Here is an 18,897-nt window from a genome sequence, read left to right as displayed (position 1 = left end):
TAGTGCACGTTAACTGGACAATAAAATTTGATCGAAAGAATTGCTAATCAGTCGATCGCTAATCAGTATAATAATCTACGTGATTATTAGTATAATAATCAGTATAACAGGTAAAGATAAATATCGAGTTTGTTTCCCGTCCGATCGATCGTTTGCTCGTACTACTTGCTCCGCGTTTAGAGCGAAATGCAATCAGCAAGTTTTATCGATGGTACAGAAATTTTGTTGATATGAAATTACGTGACCGTCCTCGTCAAATTAGAAAAAAAATTGAGAATTTTTTGTAACGTGATTTGGTTTCGTGCACTCTCTCCTTCAGTTAGGTTCCGCCTACTATGTAATCAAAGGCTTTGAACCATCACTATTCCCACCCAGCCTGATGGTTCCCTTAGTCCGTTTTAAACCTTTGATCAAATCATTTCTTTGCTCGAAGCTAAAAATAATTCGTATGTAGTTATTGTTATGATCAAAACAGGATCTGCGAATAATCCCGACTGTCGAAATTCGGTGGAACACAGATTGCACAATATCTTTGCTGATATTCGTAGATCAACGGTATTTAAATAAGATATTGGAGTAATGACTTCTATTGTTACCCTGGCAATTAATCTCGGCTCTGTTTAGTATGAACAAAGCAATGAGAAACTACGCGTTTCTAACAAAATTCTGGTGAAACGTCGATTATCCCTCATCTTAGCAACCCCTCTGCTCAACTTACATCACCAATTGTTGCTTGCGTAATGTGTATTTATTATTAGCTTCAATGAAAGAACGTTCATAACGTTCCTGTCGTTGAAATTGGTGATGTATATAATTTTATGACTTACAGTTGGAGGTTGTATGATTATACCGCGTATTTTTGGGTGCAACGTAGGTTTCCTTTTGTTGGGAACAAGTGTAGGGAGAGAGGATCATTGTCTTTCATTTTGGAAATTTTAACTGTGCAACTTCATAAATTTACACACTTCAAAATTACTAAACTTTCAAACTTTATTTTGAAGTCCCCTCATTCTTAAATTTTCAAATTCTCATATCTCCACATTTCAAAATCTTTATGTTAAAAAGTCTTTACACCCCTAAATCTCCAGATTTCCAAATCTTCACTCTCTTAAGTTCCCACATTCCCAAATCTTTACATTTCCAAATTCTTGTATTTTATCTTCAAATTCCCAACTCATCAAATTCCTCAATCTTCAAATTCCCAAATCTTCAAATTCCCAAATTTCAGAATTAGAAAAAATTGCAAACTTTTTAATTTTTTTTAAACTCTTTAATTTAATTATTTCACGCTTCGAATCATATGCGCATAAAAGACTATTCATAGAATTCTGTTTCAATGTAACATTTACCGTAATGAGGCTTCCAAGGATTTATTGCAATAGCAGATTCAAGTTCATAGTTAGCATTTAAACGGTCAGCTAATTATAGATGTTTGGTTTAACCGATAAGTTTCGCAAGTATGCCGAACGAATATCGTACCCATAAATCAGGTTTGCGCGTATTAGAGTTGTGTAACATTTAATTACCACAATTACAAAGATATAGAAATTCTGTAACAATCTTGCTATTTTTACTATACCTATCTGCATACAGAGATAAGCTTACAACTGTTCGTGGTGACGTTTATTTTTAACGATAGCTTATTATAACTTTTATTATTTCTAAAATAAATAATACCTAATTGATTTTTAATTGTTTAAAACGTCGGTATCGTGTTACGAATGATTTTCGATGATCTTGCTAATACATTTTTGTCATCATTTTTAAAAATTTCTTATCTTTAAAATTTTCAAATTTAGAAAGTTTCTAAATTAGGAAATTGATGAATTTGAAAATTAAGAGGGGTTAAAATGAGTTAGGACCTCTTTACCCTATACATCCCTAGGGAAGCCTACGGTGCTCGACGATGCACATACGTGTACATATGTGTACCTATGTGTATACATATGTGTGATATGTAGTTCCTTTTGTGTAGGACAGCTGTCACAGAAAATAACGTGCTTAAAATATTCTAATGTTAAAACCGATTTCTCTTACTATGGATTTTATGTAATCCCTATGTACAGTACGTATCCCAACAGAACAAATAATTCAAGCTCAAGCTTGGTTTTACTATGGCAACGCTCGAACTGAATCGTAATTTATATAACGCCGTGTAAGCACCTGCCATTTACATAATTATTTACATAATTTTTAATAATCCATTTCAAGCAACCAATTCTCACGTAGGCTTTTTTCGCCGGTTGTTACGAGCTTGGACCTGATTTACCCGTTACGAGTCAATAACGTATTCTACAATAGGGCATGTTTATGCGCGAGAATAGATTCGTTATGCAACAACGATCCTCATTTTCTAGTTTACAAGTGTAACCACGATGGGTTGTTGTATCTTTGACTGGAAAATTCGCTATTTTGAGTAACTCATCCGTGTATCGTTGAGACAGAAACACGTTGATATTACGTATCGTGAAATCACATGTTATCAAATTGTTTCGCGTGTTATTCATAAAACATGAGCCGAACATCAGAATATATGAGAATAACAGATAAATTTTAAATGTAAGTATGTACTTCTTGAAAGAAGCAAAAAAGTCTGAAAACGAAATTGTTAAATATTTTTGTCAATTACTCGTAGTGAACAATGAAAGAAGATCATTATGTACTAAATTAATAAAATTTTATAGAGATATATTCTGTTTCATTTGATTTCAAAATTGTAATAATGTTCAAAACATTAAATTTCAATTTCAGTTTTATACTGCACATGTGGCGCTTAAAATGGCCACCCAATGAGGTGTTCAAAATGGCCGCCCTGAAGGTGCGCAAAATGGTCACCACAGGTCTAAATAATATTTAAAATCTTTTATCGATATTACATTGCTGTCATGTACAAAGTGATAGCATGTGATTTCACGTGAAGCGATGCAAAGTTTCTACCCTTACGTTTATCCAACGTTCTAAACGATATTGCGAATAAATCGATCGAAGCGAAAACGAGAGTAGAGAAGTAAAAATTGCCTTGGTACCAGCTACGTGTTATGGAATAATAGAGCTCTAGGTTTAGATGTTTCTTTTCCTTCTTTTCATACTTTTTATTGGAAGGATAACCTTGAGCTAGTAATTCATTACTCCGTAAGTAACTCAAAATGTTCTCACGATATTGTCGTCTTGTTGGACTAAGGAAACAACTCCTAATCCTTCAGCAATCCATTACCCACATAGCGTGTTACGTATTATACATTTCTTAGACGTATCCTTTCTCTCATTTGGTTCGGAGATCAAGTTTGCTTCTAGGAAATCTATATTCAGACTTCTACAAGATAGATCCATTAACCTTTGTTATATCAACCATATTTTAACGTAGCCTACCAAAAGATATACGCCTACAAGTATTTATAATAATTCCTTGAAACTTTTTATTCTGCGTATGTCCAGAAAATTCAATGTTCAAATAAACCTAAATTAAACTTAAAGACGCTTCCAGTAAAATTTCAATTTTGGAGATACCTAGAAAGATGCATTCAAGCCTTATATCGGCCAATAATGTACATAAAATGACGTAAAAAAGTGTAAATTTTAGTATGTAAAAATGAATTAGAGTATAAAATTAAACTGTACTCTCCCGTAATAAATTAAACTCTCCGTTGTAACAAATTACATCAAGTCATAATCCGATATCACAAATTGTTTAGAAATTAAAATGATTTACACGTGTAATAAACGTGTAGTGGATCGAAAGAGATTTGTTTCCGACAATTTCGGACATCCAAATTTCTTAGAACGATCCAATAATATTTAAATACTTGAGACGTATTTCCCATTATATCCCGAAGACCAGATGTCCATGAAATGTTTCCTAAAACGTGACCGCGCTATTTGGGTATGAATGCTCATTCGGTTCCCATCAGCAGACCCAGTGTCCAAGAAGAACACAATATAACGACGAGAATTTTTGTTGGGTTTATACAAGAAGAAATAGCTACTGTAGAATTGGTGGATGCAACGGATCCTGGCGAGCACAACGGCGATACCATCGCAGATGTAGAAGCAGGATTTGCTTCCCGTACGATTCCTCTGGATGATTCCATCTCTCAAGCTAATGTTAGTATTCATTACAAAACAATAGGGGAATAGAATTTTCTTAATTGGTAACTGTGGTACAAGGACACGTAGAAACAGATAATGTCAATCGAGCCTCGCATGATCGTGATCGATCGAAGGAGACCTCTTCATTTAGGGAGGTCCAGTATTGGGCATACTCGAAGTAGCATTCTGCTATTTAATTCGGCTGCTTCCCATATTGCTACATTTTACAGAATTTTTTCGACTACCGCAATTCGGTATGGCTTTCTGTACGATGGTGTAACACGGTAGAACTATTGTTACGGGGTTTCAGCAGTCATGGAGAAAAGAGATTTATTGACTTTGCTAGCTAAACGAGGTGCTAGTGAACATCTTTTCTTTAATTCTCTTTGTACTTGTATTAACAAGTAATTTTAGTAGAGATGTCTTGGTATCAGGGTGAAGGTTTACTAATCAGAGAGGTGCTTGATAATATGCACTGCATGAAGTAATCAGTGCACCGTAACTATGGAATAAGAGATTATCTCTTTTTGTTAGGGATGTACGGTTATTTGATATTCTACATTCAGGTTAATTTGGTAAAGTAAATTTGTAAATGTGATATTTTGTACAATTGGTAATTCTAAATTAATATTTTTAAATACTTCTACCATTTGAAAATTTGCAAGCTGTAAACATGAAATTATTAAATTTAAAAATTTGGAAATAACTGAATAAATTGGAAATTTTATTCATTACTTAATTTGAAATTGAAATGTATACCAATCGCATCGATTACAATCGATTTGACTCGACAGTGTGTCTGTCACATTCAATTACCCGAACATCCCCACTTAATTTACCATTACCGAATATTAAATGTTTATAGTTACATAAAAGTTTCGATCGAGATAAGAACAAGTATAACTCTTTTCTCCGTGTATAATTAATTGAAACTCATGAACCTACCACGAAGATATACCCACATGTTTTACGATAAATCTCAAAATTTGTAACTCTCATGGTAATGTTCAAAACGAAATGTATGGTCGAGTAAAACGAAAACGGACGTAATGACTAGTTCTCTTTATGAACTTACATAATAATTCAAGTCATCGAGCTATTTTCGCAATACTGATCTTGATGGCTGTATATTCAGTATCATCTACGTGCCAATAAAGAATTTTATAAACAAACTTAACATATGTACCGTATAGAAGGTCTAACACGTTTAAATTGTATCTATAGGAGAGCTTTTGTGCGGTGATCTCAATGCACGACGGCCTCGTGTTGTACACGACTCCCTCCATATGCTCAGCTCTAGGATACCCCAAGGATGCCTGGATTGGTCGCTCTTTCATCGATTATGTACACCCTAAGGATAAAGCCACACTGGCTGATCAAATCACAAGTGGAATGGTTTCTCCTCAAGAAGACAGACCGAAAGGTATCGCTCAACATCCTTTAATTGTAATTCTTACTTTTTGCCAGGGTCCACACGAGCGTTTAGAATGACCTTTCAAATAAATGAAAACTTCAAATTTTCTTAATTCTACAAATTACCAAATTTGTAAATTTGCAAGTCTATACATTTGGACACCTATAACATTTTTTCTCTGAAAATTTGCAACCTCCATGTTTATAAATATGGACACCTATAACTTTTAACTCTGAAAATTTGCAACCTCCATATTTATAAATATCAAACCTTTCGAGTCTCAGTGTAAATACATTCAGGTTTGAATGAACTATTATAAGAGACGCCATTTTAAACGCTCGTTAAAGTGAAAAGTTTGCTAAATTCAACGAAATATCGTACTGATATAGGGTTCCTTTCGAGATCATCAGTGACAATTTCTTCGTCAGGTATTAACGGCAGAAGAGCAAGTTTATTTTGCGGATTACGAAAATACACAAAATCAACGGTTGTTCATGAAATGAACGATCAACACTCAGAAGCAAGATCGAACTTGTACCTACCGTTCCATTTGACACTGTCATTTAGAGATTTTCAAGATCGTGTGACTGAACAACAACACAAAGCAATGTTCCTGGTGGTTACTGCCCAACCTGTTCATTCTGCATACAAAGGTAGTACGATCGAAGATCTTCGAGGAGAGTCGACTGACAAAATGATTCGGTCAATTTCCTTCTTCTTTCAAGTTTGAAAATCATTGTTAACAGATTCGTTGTGTCGATTAAAGTAATCGAGTCGTTTTATTAGTCCAATCTCCTCGACGATACTATATGACTCGGTGGTTTCCACGGCGACATGCCTTAAGGAGGTAACTTTTTAATTAAATTAAAAATGTTTACTAAGAGAATCCTGACTTGATATCATCTTTCTCGTCTATTCATTTATTCGTTTTCTTGTCATCCGGCCAGTTTTTTTCGTTTTCTTGTTCTGTTTGGAGACCACTGTTTCGATTATTCAGTTTAAATACTAACCATCCATTCATCATTTTACATCATGAAAGCTTTACTATTAAATGCTTTGCTTGTTACATATACTACGAAATGAAGTTGCATGTTGCAGCAGCATGCGCACTATACAGGGTGTCTCACAACTATTATAGTTGCGTATACGTATGTAATGACACCATAACATAGCTTGTTCCGTGTTCTAAATAGAATTAGAACGCTGTTAAATAGTTTTTGTCCATGTCAGTTCGAAGAGTACGCTAACTTATCTGTTTCACGAAACTTGTCGAATTTCTAATATTTTTATTGTTGACGGTTTAACTTTTTATGTCATTATTGTTATCTACTCTGTTAAATATGTACTAATTTAGAGACTACTCATTTTTGTAATTGTTTATGTTAAAGCACACGTTATTAATTTCGATGACTTCGAAGTAATTTACGCAGCGTTAAAAAGTACTTTAATATCTCGAAAATTGAGGTCAATTTTGATACGCAGAAAAGTGTTCGGTGTATTTAAAAATCACTGAAGTCGATAAGATTTAATAACTACTATAATCTTGCAAAGTAAATTAAAGCTCTAAAATACAATTGTAATTGAAATAGATTATACGAAATATGAAGTCATCAAAAAGATAACAACAATGATATGAGTTAAGCTTTGCTTTGTTAGTTTATCAATTGTTTGCCTTGGTATTAACGCTTTTGTTGAAAACAGATTGCCTTTTGCATAATCTCTGACAATTACAGTGCCATGTCAAAGCTGAATTGTGCATGTCTAGAGGAGTCTGTTCGAATTTAATAAAACTATCAAAAAATTTCAAACAGGTTCATCTATTAATTGCTCGCTTTTGTATCGCGTACCATGTTATAAAAATTTCATTGCGAAGGATGTAGCTCGTAGAAAATAGGGTGATTGTAACGTTCTATTATCATTATCCGCAGCGCCAGAAGAAACAATCATATCTTCGGTATTCACGACCCGCCACACCGCGACGTGCCATTTATCCCATGTTGACCCTGACGTAGTCCAATACTTTGGCTATCTACCGCAGGATATGGTTGGTCGTTCATTATTTGACTTCTACCATCCCGAGGATCTGCCTTTCATCAAAGACATCTATGAGACTGTGAGCATGCGCCTCAGAAAAAGAACCAAATTCTTTAGGTTTTGATCGAGTATACGCTTGAGAATGATAAAGCAAAATAAAGTGCGAGCAAGCGAGTCCCGACAATCAAAACGTCGAACGACGTACAATGCTTATACCTCTGATTAATCGTGTATATACATTTATATCGTTGAACAGGTAATCAAGCTCGAAGGTGCCTCGTTCAGATCGAAACCGTACAGGTTCGGAGTGCAGAACGGAAGCTACGTCGTCCTTGAGACAGAATGGTCATCCTTTATCAATCCCTGGACGAAAAAACTAGAGTTTGTCGTAGGTCAGCACAGAGTACTGAAAGGTCCAGCGAATCCTGATATCTTTCGCGTGCAACGCGCTAACGAACGTGGCCAGTTCGCTAACATTAGCGAGGAGGTGCTCAAAGAGGCCAAAATCATACAAGGAGAGATACGTACACTTCTCGACGAGGTATGTCTTCCCTTCATACGGAACCAGCGGTATAGTTAGCACAATTTGTGTACAAGAAGGAATTAAACATTGTTTGAGTAAGGTAAACACTGAAAATGTGCAGTTAGCCAGTTTAGCTTCACCGATTTTGAAGACGGCAAGAGAATTTAGAGACGATGGATACAGGAGAAAAACTGTTCTGTTGTACAATATTACGGAAACTAAACTTTTATGGAAACATTTATTTTTATAGCTTCTGTAAATTTTATTAAGGGAAATGATTCTCCTGTACCTTACTATGCACGTCTTCCGATAGAAACACATAGAAATTCTACCACATAGATATACACGTTTTCCCAGTATTCTTTTCAGTTAGGAGTAACACTTATCTTTAATCATTTTAACACGTTTGCGACGGGTCTTTCCTCGAACGTAGTGGTCGTCGCGAACGTGTTAAGGTCACGAACAAAGATCAGTGAACAAATATCGTGGGGCAAACTACGTGTGCTTATTATAGGATGAATTCAGTTTCAATAGGACACCGAAACAAACGAAATTATAAGAAGGCTAAAGAGACATACAAACAGTAAAACGTTAATCATGAAACATCTAACCCTAACAAAAGAATTCTGTCCAATCCCCAATTTTGTTTCTCTTTTGTTCTATCGTACGTCTGCGCAGAACATCCAAAGAAAGTCAGACATTACCGAGCTTGATGTGTCAAAGAGGTGCAAGGACCTCGCGTCCTTCATGGAAAACCTACTGCAAGAAACGAGGACACCCGGTCTCGGCAAAGATGCTCTCGCTACTGACGACAGGAGTTTTTCGGTGACTATTAGCCTCGTTTTAGTATCGCCGACAGTTATCTATTGTGCTAGTAGTACGCTATGATGCGCTGTGGTGGTATGCTACAAGTATATTTACAGTACCGTATTTACCTGCGTTCCGCTTATGATAATTTATTATGGAAGGTGTATATCTTAGATATTATCTAAAACACGTCTTTGGTGTCACTATGCAACGTATTTTGGTACAGTATTTTATTTTCTTCATCGCGTAAATTTCATCAATTTGTCTTTTCTTTTCTTTTCATTTATTTTGTTCAAGTCTGATAAACACAATTGTACCCCGACTTATGTTCGTTGTTTTCATATTTAAGTTTCTATTGGAAAAAGCAATAGGCAGTGAATTGTATTTTATAGAACTGTTTACATATTTGCAACAGATGGTCTTATATTTAATTCTGAATTTCTAATCATATCTGAAGATAATTACGTAGTACATAAGTGCGTGGTACGAGTGTTCGCATCATTTGATTAATTTCCCATATTTTCTTTCGACCGAAATTTTTGTATTGTACCAAATATGTTATGCCATTACCGGCAGAATCAAAGGAAAAAAGAAATTGTTCACAAGACTGTTCCTAAAGGGTTGTAACATAGTTTGTACAATTTTTACTTAAAACAGTTTAATTCGCAAAATTTCTTTTTTCCGCCCTTGGTTCGAAAAATATGACGTAAGTAGAGTACAAACAATTAGGTGAAGGGTTAATAAGGACAAGTTCTACGTCGATGTTTCTTTTCACGAAGCAATCAGAAATTCGGATCATATAACGAATTAAAATAAGAATTATTTATCGAATTAAATAATATATATTCAATAATATATCTTTTTCGTTTCATTGGTAAAATTGTAAACAATGAAGTTCTAATTGCTTCCGAACGATATATCTAGAATTTAATTTTTTAAACACTTTGAAACTACGGTGCAAGGTGAGTAAGGAACACACCAACTGATTAAACCTTTTCTAGCCTGGTGTCACGTCTAATCGGATGATTAACCTAAAAGTAACAGTAAAGTCACATTTCATTAATTAGGGTATTCGTGCACGTCAGCTACTATAACATTTATCGTAGCTAGTCTAAGTAAGTAAGGACTTAAAGGCTCAATGACAAACAAACCTATCAAGTTGTTTTGTACATAGACACGGACGGAGGGCAAAGTGAAAATTGTGTAAGTCCTGTGAAGGATAGCGTCAATTTCGAAACCTTGTAGGCACATTGTTGGTAAGTCTATTTACTTTTTTTTTATTCATTATTACTACTCGTAACTATGTGGTCCAATCTTACTTGATTTTCTAAAACAATCTCGACTGCAAGTTTATATCGCTTCTGTTTTCCAAAAAAACAGACATAGGTAAAGTATTCACTAGACACAAATAAATACGTTACTGTATTCGCTGATCTCAAAGGTCTTGTGATGCTACATTTGTCTTCTTGTTAAAAGTGAAACAGTTCTCCCTTTCCTTGAGAATTTCCCTTTAAAACGATTTTTTCACGCAACTGTTGCAATATCAGTATGATGGTTGGCTTTCGAAAAAGTGTGTCAAACGTTACTCTTCCAGTTTTCTTCATCGAACTACAGTGTAACTCTGTCCAATGTTTTTCTTATCTTCGAATCACTTTTCGTGTTTTCCATTAAATGCATTCTTTTACAACTCTTGGATAATCGTTTTCTTCTATCTCCTCGAAGGTATTGACGTTGAACTTCTTCTCTGAACATCACTTTTTCCTGTATTAGAGTATTATTCACTAGGGTGAAATTTCTGACACAACTTAATATTTATTAGTCCGTAGTTAGATTCTAGTTTGTACATACATCACTTCAAGTGCATCTATAATTTATTGTAGTGCAATAATCGTGAATAGGGTTCCAGTGTATCTTTCTACTTACAAGGTTTTGAAACTAACAAGGTATAAGAAGAGGGGGTAGTATATTTATATGTTTCAAGAATTTCGAGTAGTAATTTGAGAACATTTCTTGGAACATGACAGAAATTTAAAAAAAATTGACGATATTCTTCAGTCACATAATATAACAAACTAAAAGGGTGGCAAAGGGAGACGACGGTAAAATGGAGGAAAGTTGACGGTATGTAGTAGTAATCGGCTGAAGTAACGCTACTGTGCAGAAGTATTAATCGATCGATTGGTCGCTTATTTGGTGTAAATATAGCATTACGGTCGCAAGATTGCAGAAGGACTTACATTAGGGCGCAGAGAGCATTCCCTTGCACAGTTTTAACAGCCACCGTCTGCGCGAAACGTTTAACAAAATATCGAAAGCTCGACGCAAGCATAACGCAACGCAAATTTGCAAAAACTATTGTCAGTGACGAAACCAAGTGACAAATCTTTCTAAGCCGCTACAATATACTTGTGAAGGGATCACGCAATCCCTTGTTACAGGAGCACGACAGCGTGATGCTCGGTGAGATTTCGCCCCATCACGAGTACTTCGACAGTAAATCGTCCACCGAGACACCACCAAGTTACAATCAGCTCAACTACAACGAAAATATTGAGAGGTTCTTTAAGAGTAAACCTCCGGTTGCCACGATGTACGGCAGCGACGAGGAGAATATTAATTCCAGCAACGACGAAGGTGGAAAAACGAGTCCGAGTTCTGCAGGTAAGACCTATAAATCACTTATACAATGTATAAGTGACAGACAAAACATAATTATCAAAATGTTATCGAGACAGATTTATTCAGTTGTTGTACACAAATCAATATCAATTTTTAAATTATTAGCTCCATATTTTAACACTTTTAGTCAAGTTTTAAAATAATGCGTCGGTTAGTTAACGCGGCAAAAAATGGAATTTATTAATCACTTGCTTTCGTGTAAATAACATTTGTATTTTGCAATATCGATGATTTTAACGTGACATTGTTGTATCAGTGAGAAAATGCATGTCACCCATAAACGGAAGCGGTGCGAGTGGTAGCGGAAGCGCTGAAAACTTGAGTAGCGGTTCGAATAATCAAACGAGTTCCGCGAGCGGAGGCAACACTTCAAATACAACCAGCACGGAAAGCTTCAAACCTCCAACGTTGACGGAATCGTTGCTCAATCGTCACAACGAGGATATGGAAAAGTTGATGATGCAGAAGCATCGCGAATTGCGTTCCAGCATTAAGAACAATGACAAGCTCAAGGATTCACGGATCAAGACCGCCGAGAAAATGGTGGACACGAATTCTCACTTCGTCAACCAAGGCCACGGTATCAAGAGAACCGGAAGCCATAGCTGGGAGGGAGATAGTTTCAAAGTAAGTCATACTAAAGGTTTGATCGTATCGTATTCGATTGCATTAATGACCTTAACAATTTAATTGTATCAGGTTTCGAAGCATGACGAGATTTCAAAAACGAGCACCGTGGGCCAATTTCCTACCAATGTCACCACAACAGTTACAAGCATGAGCGTCGATCAATCAACTGTACTTCAGAAGGGTGCTAATATTAATTTGTGGCAGCCTTTATCGGTTGCTGTACCACATCCACCGCTTGCTCAACCACAAAATGTATCACAAAAGTGAGTTTCCTATCATGAAACGGAAACATGTCTCTAGAATACCGGTGATAAAACGATCCTGCCTGTTTTAGTGTTAATTCAGAAGCAATACCGAGAATACCAATATTGCCTCAGATGATACCAGTCTATTACGTCCCTGTTCCGCAACATAGTGACCCAACGACTTTATCGTCTCAACAGGAGAAACAAAGTCCGCAACAATCAATGCAATCGTCGCAACCAAATCCTTACAGTATGTTTTCTCTGATTGCTAATTCTACCTATTAGAATTTATTCCTATTTCTATTACATACGAAACAAGTGTGTGAAGAAGAGTTTTTTAACGAATTTATTTTCCAGTGTTTGTACCACTTTCGTACGTCACGACAACGATGGCTGGTGTCATTTACCCACCAGTAGTAGGTGTTCCACCGGCAGGGATGATGTACAGACCCTTTTTAATTCCTGAGCAGACAACGGTCAATCGAGAAGACAACCAATGTACGGTTAAGAAGTGCTCTGACAGGAAACGGCCTGCGAGTCAAGCCACCAGTATCAAAGCAGAACCGGGTAGCACCATGGAGATGTTTGAATCTTCTGAAAAAGTAAATGATCAATTCGGTTGAACTCGTATATTAATTATGTCCAACTGTTTGGGTACTAAGGGTACTATATATATTTATATTTGTTAGGTATTATCGTCTGGTGGATTGTTTTCCTCCTGCATAAGCAACGATGGAGGTTGCTCTAGCTTGGTGGACGCATCGACGCCAAAAAATCAGACGGTCCACAGGCAAAGCGATTATAATGTAGACGATTCAAGTTCGTCAAGCTTTTACAGCAGTTTTCTGTACAAGAGCAGCGACAGTAGCTGCAATCCGGATCAGAAAACGGCGGAATATATACCGGAGGCAAGTGTATATTGTAATTTTATACAACATGGATAAAGAACTATGTACAGATTTGTTGGCTGTCGGATAGAATACGAATCTTGGTTATGAGTTTAATTCTTGAAGTAACAAGAGCACAATACAATACCTCATACAATAATTCAAATTCCAGCTCGAAAGATTATATTACAGTTATTTTACTCCTTCACTTTTATTTTTACTTCAATTTCGTTCGTTTAATAAATATTATGATTTTGTTAAATGTCATAAGTTACCGATGAATCGAACAGCACGAAATCTATCCGCAGTCTCTTTCAGCCATTAAGTAGGGAAACTAATTCTAACCGGTGGACATTTACTCTAGGACAACGCGAAGCAGCATTATGGTAAGCGACGAAAAGAACCGCCATGGCTCGAAGGTGTCCAATTAACTCCAGAATTGATCTACGAGTATCAAATACACCCAAAGACTTTGAACGAAGTACTTCAAGCCGATTTAGACGCCTTAAAAAATTTCAATCAACCCCTCCTAGTGAACGACCAACTGGGTCGTCTTTATTTAGACCTGGAGGTTGAGGGATTCGAAACGAAACTTGTTCTCGAAGATGGAATCACATCCAGCGGCAGCGACAGTGGAAGCAGCAACGGAAGCTGGACGGCGGGGACTATTTCGCAGGTAAAATAAAGTTTAACACGTTTAAAATAAAGTTTACTGTAAGTTTCAAATGGTACAGTAGTCTCAGAGTTTCATACCCGAGTGGTACTTGTTACGTAAAACAACACGAATAAGGACATACAAATGTCGTGATACTTTTCTTCGAGATATACCTCTAAAATGATATGAGAATTGTACTATGACGAAAGAATAATTTTACTATAACAAAACATAAGTGTTTCGGTATTATACGTATTTCAGTTGAATGTTTTTTTAACAGTTGGGAGAAACTAGCGTTCAATAACGGTTTCATTACACCAATTAGTTTTTGCTTGTTTGCAGCAAAAACATAGGAGAAGAATGGTGAAGTACGGTAAACTCATGATGATTCATGAAGAGAACGCACCGTTACCACCGCCGTTGCCACCTCAAACCGTACCTTGTCAAGATTCATAGGATCGATCTTGTTACATTCGATAGAACACTATTTTTAAATTCAGAATTTCATCTGCGAAATTGTAATTCGAATTTGTCTTTGGTGCTTCAGATATAATTACGGCTACGTACACTTCCAACGTCCTTGAGACTATTTTATCATTACACTTATGTTTTGAGGCAGATAAAATTGTCTATATTTATGCGTACACGTTTACTATTATCTGTTTCTTTTTTCTTACTCTTACGTTTGAAGTATACATTCGTGATTGATTTACATCGTTATATTATGTTAAGTATATGTATATTCCTTTAGCATTTAACGTATGTATAGTTAGAATAACGATCATTTCTTTCATCGACCATTAAGCATTTTAAATAACCATTTTCTTCATGATTTAAAGAATATTCATTGTATATTTTAACTGCCTCAAACGCTCGTTCTTGTATTTACACATAGGTCAATTCGTACATATAGATTTTAAGTTAATCAATAAGCAATTAAATGTTACATTATTTAAAGTTATGGCTTTAGTTCCTTTTTTTCTTTAGAATGATACTCGCTGATATTTTTACCATTTACGATCGTGGTACCTTTATAAATACACATTACGACAGTAACTATTTTCGTAACATAATATTCACGTAGCTATCAGATTCCTGCCATTGGGTATACATTGACGTCCACGTTATTCTGTCTAATTAAATCGAGATATTAGTCAATAATTTTTTATTTTCATACGTAACATATAATCGATAAATTCTCATTGTTTCGAAAATAGGAAGTCCGTTGGAGAGTTCGTCGCCTGCACAACTTTTAGCATAGATTAATACGAGTACAAGTAGGAATGGAAAGAGTAAAAGGGGTCGATAGATATAATTATATTCGTAATAGGTATGACGTTGACCACCATGTCGAAAATGGACATTAATACAAATATTCAACATTTTAACCGACATGGCAGCCAACTATTTCTATTACATTTTGTAATTAGTCTTCTATAACGTATTGGACAAATTCTTAGAAAAGAATTTTTTAAACATATTACATGAATTGCTGATTCTACTCATTGCAATTCCTATTACATAATATAGAATGATATATTTGATCAATAAGAGGAAATACACCGATTTTGAATAACGCTACCTCAAAGATAATGTTTGGGAGTAAATGTATGATAACGAAGATACTTACAATTAGTGTAAGTCTGTGTGTTTTACAAAGAATATAGCTTTTTATATCCTACACCTTTCATTTTTAGAGATTTTTCAAATAACATTATTCTTCCATTCGTCTTGCAATACTCGAGATTTTTTACGTTGATCAAACATATCGAAATCTGCAGCTCTCTTAATATCAATCGAATCCTTTGCCTTTTATTTTCTAATAAATCATGTATGCATGGGCGTAACTGAAATTTTTAAGGTGGGTTATACAGTTGTGTTAGTGTTTACGTCCCACTGCTATCAAGTAAGTTTTAGAAATGTTGACTCTGAGAATTTAGAAATTTGGAAACTCGAGGACTTAGAAACTTGAGGTTTTAGAAATTTGTGAATACAAAATTTAGCTTTTTAAAAGTCTGAGAGTTTGAAAATGAAAAGATTTGAAACTCTGGGAATTTAGAAGTATTGAAAATTTGAGAATTTAGAAGTATTGAAAATTTAGGAATTTAGAAATTTTTAAAATTTTGTGAGGAGAGCCAATCCCATTTCGGTCCCCATCAGTTACGTGATTGTAATATGTTTCCTCTGCAAGAGACTATGTCTTAAATTTGCATTGTAACATTTATACGACAGAAAAATATTTTATATACTATCTATTTGTATTCGTATTACCACGGTATACTGTGTGGTGTAATGTAGAGGTACAAGAAAATATTTTATATACCAGTGATCTGCGAGTAATTCTTAAGAATAAAACGATGTGGCCAGTTTGTTAAAAGGTCATGACTTCGTAGATGCAAAAAACATGATGCATCATACTTCGTTTCTTCGTCTTGAAGATCGTGAATCTAGTCCAAATTGTATCAGGTAGTTAATACACTTATGTTAAAAGTATCATATAGAAACTGACGTTGTTCGGCAAAGCGACATTCATTTTCGTACTTGTATTTTTAACATAATACTTCTAACGGAGAAGATGAAGGCATCGATACTGACAATAAAACTTTTTCACCGATTTATTAAAATTAATCTTTGAACGGTGGATCATAGAGACACAGTAATATCGTTGTGTCATTGACCTCCGTTCTTCAAGGGTTAAAATATCGATTGAATTATCGTTTTAGACTTGAAGGTCACTTTCACGTCATGTCGCTTTTTTCTAAAACGACCACATTACTTTAGCACAAAATTACATTGGTTTTCTTTAGATTTTGATCGTTGTAATGAATGCATGGGCGAATAAATACATGTACGTTTGCGTATACACTTAATTATTTATGTTTGCAGTATGTACACATTTTTTTTTGCATTTACATTTAGAACGGCATTTTATGAATTAAAACAGGAAAGAATAGTTAAGATAATGCGCTATGGACATTACTTAACACGTGTATTTTAATGCAATTTTCATGCAGAACTATATTTATAGAGTTTCTTTTATTGGTAAATCTTTTACTTCAAAGAAGTAGATATAACTGAGGTGAAATTATTTTTAAAATATCTCAGAAGCTACTAGGTACAAATAATTCAAAATAGGAATTTGTATTTTTTTAAATCGTTTTAACAGTGTAAATAAATGTTCACAAAATTTATTTGCTTTTAACTGTTGATCATTTTGTTTAAAAAAAGAATGATAACTTTTTTATACATTTTTAAAATAAATTAATTTGTCGAAGACAAATTTATGTAATATAACAATTTGTTGTTTAAAACGATACAATTTTGTAGTTTGAATTTTTTGCTACTCACATTATTAAATAAAAAGTTATTTTAATCGTAACTTCGAGGCCTTCGAGTTCTATGTAATTAAAATTGCATAAAAATCAACGTATACCAATTTTCACGTCTTGTAAGTGAGAAATTATATTGTTTACAAAGTGTTTTAAACAATTATGTAAATACATATTTATTTACCATTTGTTCTAGCCTGCGAACGATGCTAAAATTTAATTATTAGCTGATATAATCATCGAATGATTAACTTTCAGAAAATTATTTGGTTTATAAAAATCCAATTGATTGCAAACGTTTGACAAAAACAAATAGTAAATAAAAATGTATTCGTAGTAAATGTTTAAGAAGAAATATTTATCTTTGTATACTTTATTTATGGTTTATACTTGTCTTCGTTTTTAAATAGATAACCGAGATACGAATGACAGAAGATGTTAAATTCTTCTACATTAAATATATTTTCATTACATTGTTCATACTTTGTCGATTTTTCCCTTTCCTTGAAGTATTAAGCAACGATACTGTTTCGTTTAAATTATTAACCGAGAGATTAAACAAATATCAAGTGTGGCGGTGAAAATTAATTGATATTATATTATAACGCAGAAACATGTTCGTGAGTTACGCTGAGACGTTGCACGCATGCTCGAAAACAAGGCAGAAAAATGTATGTGTACTCTTAGAATGATAGTACAGTGAAACCTTTATTAAGGGACATTTTTTAAGGGATACATAAAAACTAATTACATCATCATTGTGGGCGCTTTGACTGCTTTTTCTTTTACTTGCTCTGTAAAAATTTACTGCGCATGTCTATCTCTTACGATCTAGAACTGCGCAAGGGCAACGTTTCTATAAGATAATAGCGGATCATGCGCAACTGTTTTAACAAATCAAATTGATGCATTCTTGAAACTGAGAGACACTTTTAAAGGGATACGTAAAAACTAATTATGTCACCATTGAGAGTGCTGCAGCTGCCTTTTCTTTGATTACTCTGTCAAAATTTACTGCGAATGTCTATCTTTTACGGCGTCGGACTTCGCAGGGGGTGAAGGTTAACTGATTAATTCCACGTGTAGAGCACAGCCGTTCCACAAGATAGAAATGAAATGATTAAACAATAGGTTTAATTAAGTTATGCACTATATCAAAAGTGGTGAAAATAAAAAACAAGTTTTTCAACAATCATTGTGTATTTATTGTTACCTAACAAACCCAACAGAATAAAAATTTTCATATTAGAAAGAGAGAATGAGTATCAAGAGAACATGAGAATTCCTGCAACTTGACGCCACTAATATTCCAAGAAGTGGCACGAAAGATACCCACTCACAACTTATGTTTTCCTGAAACATATTTCCAAAATTGGTCGAGGGAATTTCAAAAACATCGCCCGGGAATTCTTGGAATTTGACGTCATTAAAATTCCAAGAAGTGGCACGAAAGATACTTCCTCACAACTTATGTTCTCCTGATACAAATTTCCAAAATTGGTCGGTGGAATTTCAAAAACCTCGCCCGGGAATTCTTGGAATTTGACGTCATTAAAATTCCAAGAAGTGGCACGAAAGATACCTCCTCACAACTTATGTTCTCCTGAT

At 34.8% G+C, this 18,897-nt stretch overlaps 1 protein-coding gene across 17 annotated transcripts in view; it reads left to right on the top strand.

The window, feature by feature from the left end:
* Positions 1–18,481, top strand: part of per (period circadian regulator) — a 29,333-nt gene extending 10,852 nt beyond the window's left edge. For 6 of the 17 annotated variants that reach the window (XM_076535159.1, XM_012279475.2, XM_076535174.1 and 3 more), the window contains exons 4-17: positions 3,971–4,101; positions 5,311–5,509; positions 5,890–6,153; positions 7,429–7,613; positions 7,791–8,075; positions 8,736–8,882; positions 11,279–11,525; positions 11,800–12,170; positions 12,243–12,436; positions 12,508–12,668; positions 12,776–13,020; positions 13,108–13,326; positions 13,670–13,981; positions 14,303–18,481. In XM_076535159.1, coding sequence (XP_076391274.1) covers positions 3,971–4,101; positions 5,311–5,509; positions 5,890–6,153; positions 7,429–7,613; positions 7,791–8,075; positions 8,736–8,882; positions 11,279–11,525; positions 11,800–12,170; positions 12,243–12,436; positions 12,508–12,668; positions 12,776–13,020; positions 13,108–13,326; positions 13,670–13,981; positions 14,303–14,416 — 3,074 coding nt within the window. In that variant the 3' untranslated portion in view covers positions 14,417–18,481. Of the gene's footprint in view, positions 1–3,970; positions 4,102–5,310; positions 5,510–5,889; positions 6,154–7,428; positions 7,614–7,790; positions 8,076–8,735; positions 8,883–11,278; positions 11,526–11,799; positions 12,171–12,242; positions 12,437–12,507; positions 12,669–12,775; positions 13,021–13,107; positions 13,327–13,669; positions 13,982–14,240 lie in introns of all 17 variants that reach the window. The other 11 variants (XM_012279483.2, XM_076535188.1, XM_012279480.2 and 8 more) reach the window with 9 other exon arrangements.
* The last annotated feature ends 416 nt before the right edge of the window (positions 18,482–18,897 follow it).

Source organism: Megachile rotundata, chromosome 1 (genome assembly GCF_050947335.1).
Source record: "Megachile rotundata isolate GNS110a chromosome 1, iyMegRotu1, whole genome shotgun sequence".
Classification (NCBI taxonomy): Eukaryota; Metazoa; Arthropoda; class Insecta; order Hymenoptera; family Megachilidae; genus Megachile; species Megachile rotundata.
This window is presented reverse-complemented; position numbering and strand designations above follow the sequence as displayed.